Genomic DNA, 7718 nt, shown 5'->3' on the forward strand with positions numbered 1-7718 from the left:
TAGGAATTCCTTTGATAAAGAAGAACTGGTGATAAATGTCACGTGGAATGAATATGTATGAACCCATTGTGAAACTGTATGCATATGCATTTGGAAGGGGGATAAAAGGAAATCTGAAATCCTCAGGGGTACACATGCCTTTTGAGGATAATTTTCCTCTGCATGCGTCTGACGCGCGCCGTAATAAAAACATACCGAGCTTTACAACTTTTATAAAGTTGTGAGGTTTCTTCTTTTCTCCGCAAAACACAGCTCCGGAAGTGTTTAAGGATGTTGTTAGGTTGTACAGAAAGAAGATTAGAGAGGTTAAAGCTCCATTAGAACTTAATCTAGTCGCTTCTGTAAAGGAAAAAAAAAAGAGTTTTTATTAAAAAAATTATAGCAAAAGAATGGAGAAGAAGAACGTCCACTCTTTATTGGGTGCAGTGGAGAATATAGTAACTAAAGATAAGGAAAAGGCTGAGCTACTAAACACCTTGTTTGTCTCAATTTTCAATATTAGAACAAGTTTTCCTCAGGACAAGTGTTCTCCTGAGCTTGTAGATGGGCACAGGGAGCAGAACAGCCCCCCTGGAATCCAGGAGGAAGCAGCTGGGGACCTGCTGAGCCACTCAGATACTCACAGGTGTATGGCTCAAATGGGATCCCTCTGAGTGGGCTGAGGGAGCTGGTGGATTGAGCTCCCGATGCTGCTCTCCATCATTTACCATCAGTGCTGGCTCACCAGGGAGGGCCCAGAGGACTGGAGGTGCCAGTGTGAGCCCATCCCCAAGAAGGGCTGGAATGAGGAGCTGGGGAACTCCAGGCCTGTCAGCCTGACATGGGTGCCCGGCAAGGTTATGGAACAGATCACCCTGAGTGCCATCACAGGGCACCCAAAGGATGGCCGAGGGGTCAGAGCCAGCCAGCGTGGATTTAGGAGTGGCAGGTCCTGCCTGAGTGATCTGATCTCCTTTTATGACCAGGTGACCCACCTGTGGATGCAGGAAAGGCTGTGGATGTTGTGTGCCTGGAATTCAGCAAAGCCTTTGACAGTGTCTCTGACAGCATTCCCTGGAAAAGCTGCAGCCCATGGCTTGGGCAGGTTCCCTCCTCGCTGGGAGATTTAAGAGCTGGCTGGAGGCTGGGCTCAGAGAGTGGTGGGGATGGTTCTGCACCCAGCTGGTGTCCAGGCACTGGTGGTGTCCCCCAGGGATCTCTGTTGGGCCCAGCCTCCAGCCAGCTTAATATCTTCACTGATTATCTGGCTGAGGGGATCGACCATTCACAAATTGCAGATGGCACCAATCCAGGTGTGAGTGTGGATCTGCTGGAGGGCAGGACAAGAAGACACAGCCTGAAGCTGCACGAGAGGACATTTAGACTGGACAATAGGAAGAAGTTCTTCACAGAAAGGGTGAGTGGGAACTGGAATGGGCTTGCCAGGAGGGAGGTGGCAGAGTCACTGTCCGTCTCCAGTGGCACTTAGTGCCATGATCTGTGTGTCAAGGCAGTATTAGGGCATTGGTTAGATTGGATGATCCCAAAGGTCTTTTCCAGTCTATTTGATTCTGTCATTCTGTGATAATTGGGACACTCTGGGGCCATTGTGACACTGCAGGGCCTTGTGGAACTAAGAGGACCATGGTGACACTGTGCAGCCCCACAGAACCAGGGGTCCATTGTTGTGCTCTGGGGCCAAATGGAACCAGAGAGTGCACTGTGACACTCTGGGTCCTTGTGGAACCACAGAGGCCATTTTGACACTGCAGGGCCTTGTGTAACCAAGGAATTTCACCATTTTGGCACTGCAAAACCAAGGAGACCATTGGCAGACTCCAGGGCCCAGTGGAACCAAGGGTCCATTGTGACACTGCGGGGCCTCATGGAACTAAGGGGACACTGTGACACTGCAGGATCCTGTGTAACCAAGGGACCCTGTGACACGATGGGGCCTGAAGGAACCTGGAAGAACGTTGTGACACTGTGTGACCATGTGGAAACAAGGAGTCCATTGTGATGCTGAGGGGAGTTGTGAACAACAGATATGATTGTGACAGTGTGGGACCTCATGTCACCATGGGACCATTGTGACACTCTGGGGCCCCATGGAACCAAGGGGCCACTGTGAAACTGCAGCACCAATGAGAACACATGGGACCATTGTGACACTTTGAAGCCCCATGAAATTAAGGAGACAATTGTCAAATTTTGGGGCCACATGGAACTAAGAAGACCAGAGTGACAGGGAAGAACCTGGTGTAACCAAGAGGCCATTGTGGCACTGAGGGGCCCCATGGAACCAAGGACATGTTTGCAGATGACACCAAGCTGGGTGTGAGTGCTGATCAGTGGAAGCATAGGAGGGCTCTGCAGAGGGCCCTGGACAGGCTGGATCCAGGGCCCAAATCCAACAAGGTGAGGTTTAGCAAGTCCAAGTGCCGGGTCCTGCACTTTGGCCACAACAACACCTGCAGCTCGACAGGCTGGGGAAAGAGTGGCTGGACAGCAGCCAGGCAGAAAGGAACCTACAGGGACAGAGGGACAGCAGGCTGGACATGAGCCAGCAGAGTGCTCAGGTGGCCAAGAAGGCCAATGGCTCCTGGTCTGGATCAGGAATAGTGTGGCCAGCAGGACCCGAGATGCTTTGCTAGCACTGAGCTGTCCCCAGCTCTGCACACAGACATTGCAGCTGCAGCTCCAGAGAAGGCAACAAAAGGGCATCTCTGCAGAAAACTTTGCTGGGACAACCTTTAGTTTGTTTAAAGCCATCATGAGTGCAGCTTCTCATTGATGCAGACACAAAATGAGAAATGGCACAAACACTGACATGTTTTGTGGTCAACATGAAAAAACTAATTCAAGGAAAAAAAGCCCCACAATCAAACTAACAAGAAGTATCAAAGATTACTTTTATTACAAGTGATTAGCAGAAATTGGCCAGCAGTTTAATGTTCTTGAAACCATCCAGTCATCAGTTTCCACACTGCAGCTTTGAGCTCCTGGTTACTCAGGCTGTAGATGAGGGGGTTCAGGGCTGGAGGCACCACCGAGTACAGAACTGACAGGGCCAGATCCAGGGATGGGGAGGACATGGAGGGGGGCTTCAGGTGAGCAAACATAATAGTGCTGAAAAACAAGGAGACCACAGCCAGGTGAGGGAGGCAGGTGGAAAAGGCTTTGTGCCGTCCCTGCTCAGAGGGGATCCTCAGCACGGCCCTGAAGATCTGCACATAGGAGAAAACAATGAACACAAAACAGCCTAATGCTAAACAGGCACTAATAGCGATAAGCTCAAGTTCCCTGAAATTGGAGAGTGAGCAGGAGAGCTTGAGGATCTGTGGGATTTCACAGAAGAACTGGCCAAAGGCATTGCCATGGCACAGGGAAAATGTATTTGCTGTGTGCAGCAGTGAATAGAGAAAGCCACTGGCCCAGGCAGCTGCTGCCATGTGGGCACAAGCTCTGCTGCCCAGGAGGGTCCCGTAGTGCAGGGGTTTGCAGATGGACACATAGCGGTCGTAGCACATGATGGTCAGGAGGGAATACTCTGCTCCCATGAAGAACAGAAAGAAAAAGAGCTGAGCAGCACATCCTTTGTAGGAGATGGTGCTGGTGTCCCAGAGGGAATTATGCATGGCTTTGGGGACAGTGGTGCAGATGGAGCCCAGGTCGCTGAGGGCCAGGTTGAGCAGGAAGAAGAACATGGGCGTGTGCAGGTGGTGGCTGCAGGCTACAGCGCTGATGATGAGGCCGTTGCCCAGGAGGGCAGCCAGGGAGATGCCCAGCAAGAGGCAGAAGTGCAGGAGCTGCAGCTGCCGCGTGTCTGCCAATGCCAGCAGGAGGAAGTGCCTGACGGAGCTGCTGTTGGACATTTGCTGGGGCTGGACTTGGGCACCTGTTCATGGATAGAATGGACATTGACAAGTCAGAAGAGGCTGCTTGGAGCCAAACCTGGGCCATTCCCTGTAGCATGTCCCACTGGGACTCACCCACCCTTGTTTGTGAAAACCTTCACCCAGGTCCCTTCCTGAGCTCCAGTTGTGCTGGCTGAGTGTTCCAGGAGCAGCCATGTCTGTGCATGGGGGCCCTCAAGGAGCCATCCCTGCCCTACTGCCCTAGGTTTGTGGCCATGTGGCAGAGGGACAATGCTGGATATTCAGGATTTGGCAGGGGAATCACTCAGAATGAAGACAGGCTTGGTAGCATCTGCACTCCTAGTTTTTTAGGAAATAGATGGCAGGAGCTGGTTTAAGGAATTTTTTCCTACCCACACATCATTTCTGACTCTCTGAGGTCAGAAATCCCCAGCCTTCCTGCTGCACTCAGAGTTTGCCACTGAGAGATGTGAGAGGCAAAGGATTCCCTGTGGCTCAGGGAAGGTTAGGGGCTGGATGGGCTTGTTCCCAACTGCCCTGGCTTTGCACCTTTGGCTGCAATCAGAGCACAATCACACTCCCGGATCACCCTGGGATAAACCAGACCCTGCCCAGAGCAGAGGGATCCCTGAATGTCTCACCCTCTCTAGAGGTGTCTGGGCAAGGTCTAAGCACTCCCTTGTGCCAAGGACACTCTCGGCTCCCTTGGCAAACCCAGTGTAGAAGTCCATCCGAAAATCCTTCATTTTTTGCCTCACAATTGTCATGAGAAAAGACTACCGAAGGGTTAAAGGTGCTGAGCCGGTTGGGAAAGAAAGTCTCCTGCTTATCTACTGTGTTCACAAGTGATGTTTGCAGAACACACCATGCTGTACTTGAAGGGGGCATGCTGCCCTTTTCTGGACAATTGAACTGGACTTTCTTCCAAACTCCTGATCTGGCTGGACTGAGCTCTGGGGTGGTTCCCCTCCGCTCCATAAGAAGACCCCTCTTGCCTGTCTCCAACCACCGTGACAGACCAACAGAGATGCGAATCCCCTCATCAAGGAACCAAGAACCCCTCTGGCACCCTATTGACACCCCCATGGCACCCCCATGGCACCCCCATGGCAACCTCCTTCCAGAGACTGGGACTGTACACCCTCCCAACTCAGGGAGGGGGAAAATCTTAACGTACCTGTGAGCATTCGGCCATGAAAACAATGGACTTCTCCCCTCCATGGAAACCTAATTTCAGTTACCTTCCCCCAACCAAGAACAGTATATATATTGGGGTTCGGCCCGACTGTCCTTCGAGATCTCCCCAAGACGTGTACCAGCAAGTTTCGGTGACGGGACCCCGAAGACATCACGTTTTGGTAGCTATACCCCATTCCCTGACCTTCTTTCCTCCCTTTTTCCTTGTCTTACCCTTCTCTTCCCCGGATCCCTTAACCAAACGCATACTTAGCTGTGGTTATAATCAATAAACTATACCTTGTTGATTTGTTACTGCAAAACCCCTGTGCCTCTTGTGTTGGTTATTTTGCACCCAAAAATCATTCGTCACCCGTTTATTTCGGGCGGACCTTCACATAATTGGCGTCACGGACAAGGATTCCAGCAGCCAGTGAGATTTTGCAGGTTTTGTGTAGTTTGTAACCTCTTACAGACTACACACGCCAAAGCCAAATCTCATGCTCGATTGAGCACACAGGCTCCGGAATTGACACAAAAGATTTTTCGGTGCAAAAGCAGGGGAAATCGTTACTGTCATTACTGATACTGATTTTACCGGCACAGACACTGACACTGATACTTCTCCTGATCCTGATATTGATGCTGTTACTGATATTGATACTGATACTGATACTGTTGTTGTTGTTGTTGTATTTGAATTGAATCTGAACCTGTTACTGTTGTTTTTGAGGTGAATTTGAACCTGTTACTGTTTTTTACTGCTGTATTTTTTGTACCTGGACTGTCTAAAAGGGAAGGGGCAGACTTGAAGTAATTAAGCAGTGCCTTTTAGACAGATATTGTCCCTTCACCTACACAGGGAGCGAGGGGTGGCCCAGCGAAGGCTGAGTGGCTTTTTCCCTGTTCTAGGTTCTGGTCCCCTCACAAAGAAAACATTTCTGTGTGTATGTGTTCATGTGAGTGCGTATCTGTACTGTCTGGGAAGGAAGAGACAAATTTGAAGCAACCTCACAGGGCCTCCCAGACTGATTCTGTCTCATCAACTACCCAGGGAAGCAAGGGGACAGTGGAAAGGCTGTGTGATTTGTGTAACTTAACTCCCTGGTGTAGCTTTGGTCCCCTCACAAAATGACTAAAAACTTCAGTGCAAAAGGTAAAGCTGAATTTTATGCTCTGCTTGCTAAATACAATGCCACACCTTCTCCGGGGGGAGAAGAATGGGCAAACTGCAATTGGTTTAACTTAGAAAATGTTATTGATAGAATATCTTCTTTGCAACATGAAACAAAATTCAGACTGGGCAAAAATAAAACCATCCTCTGCTCAGTCTTGGGTGCTTGTCTCACAGCAGCCATAGAAACTCGCTTTAAGCGAAAAAGTGAGGAAAATGCCATCATAGACTCCCTTCAAAACCTAGTTGAAGTTTTGCAAAAACAATTGGATGAAGAAAGAAATGTAAATAACTTGTTACGGACTGCCCTGAGAGAGGAACATGTTAAAAATTCACAGAACTCTGATTCCTCAAAAGAAACAGAGGAGAAAGAAACTCCTCACACTAGTCAAAATTGTTCTCAAACAGAATTAACCCTGATGAAAAATTGTGGGAAACACTGCTGTAACAACATAAAACCTCTAATTAAAACAGAACACATTTGTCAAGTGTCTCTCACTGGGGGAGATCAGATTCTTTTGTCAGAACAAGAAGCCAGCAGGTGCTGGAGACATGGGGTGTTCTTAACAACAGCAGACAGACGCATCCCATGGTCCCCAAATCAGCACACAGCTCATTGGGCTGAGGGGCTCAACCCCTTGGAAAGGAGAGACCCTTTGGTCGGTACCCCTGACCAACTCCTGGAAAACATTCACAAATCTGGCTGCCTGCAATTGATTCATGAAAAGAAATTAATTCCTGGTTTTGAGTCTCCAATCCAATCACCTGTAAAGCCTGAAATTATGACCTCTTTAACTCAAAGGCTTCCGGGAACACTTAAACCTACAGCAATTCTCCTTCAGAAAACCATAGTAGCTCTGTCTCCTATAGAAAGACCAGATAAACTTCTTAGTAACCAGAATGACCCTTTTGTTCCCCTTTATGACTTGCTGAGAAAAAGAATAAAATGGGACTGGACTTCTTCTCAGAAGGAAAAATTGCAATTGCTGATTCTTGAAGTGACAGCTCACCAAGCACTGGACCCTATCTATCCTACAGACCCCTTTCAGGTGGAGTGGGGATTTGCCTCCTCACAACTTTCAGTAAACATTTGGCAGCAGGGTCCCGAGGGTCTGACAAAGCCTGTTGGGTTTTATTCCTATGGTTTCAAAGATGCTGAGAATAGGTACACTACCTGGGAAGGGGTGTTTGTGGTTGGCTTGGCTCCCAGGGAGGTGAAGGAGAACTGGGCAATCCAAGAAACTGGGAGCTTGGGTAGCAGCCAAAATAAACCTGCCTCTGTGACTAAAGCAACCCCTCCTCTCTCCCCCACTTCTGCTAACAGAGAGGAACAGGACAATGCCCAGGTTGGGGAACTGTTAACTGTTTGGAGTATTTTCCAAAGTGAGGGACAGAATTACTTTCTTGTCTGTATTAACACCAAGTCCTATGCTATGTTTATATTTGGGTTGCTCCAGGCTGATGCTTTTAAAAGAGGTACAGGAGATAATACTGTTAAAGCAATGCAGGGA

At 49.0% G+C, this 7718-nt stretch overlaps 1 protein-coding gene across 1 annotated transcript; it reads right to left on the minus strand.

The window, feature by feature from the left end:
• Positions 1–2939: 2939 nt before the first annotated feature.
• Positions 2940–3854, minus strand: LOC134434148 (olfactory receptor 14I1-like; the record flags this gene model as incomplete). Its single annotated transcript, XM_063182836.1, has 1 exon — positions 2940–3854. A coding segment is annotated over exon 1 (915 nt), but the record flags the coding sequence as incomplete, so codon positions are not given.
• Between the last annotated feature and the right edge of the window lie 3864 nt (positions 3855–7718).

The sequence above is a fragment of the Melospiza melodia genome, unplaced genomic scaffold, assembly GCF_035770615.1.
Source record: "Melospiza melodia melodia isolate bMelMel2 unplaced genomic scaffold, bMelMel2.pri scaffold_32, whole genome shotgun sequence".
Lineage (NCBI taxonomy): Eukaryota > Metazoa > Chordata > Aves > Passeriformes > Passerellidae > Melospiza > Melospiza melodia.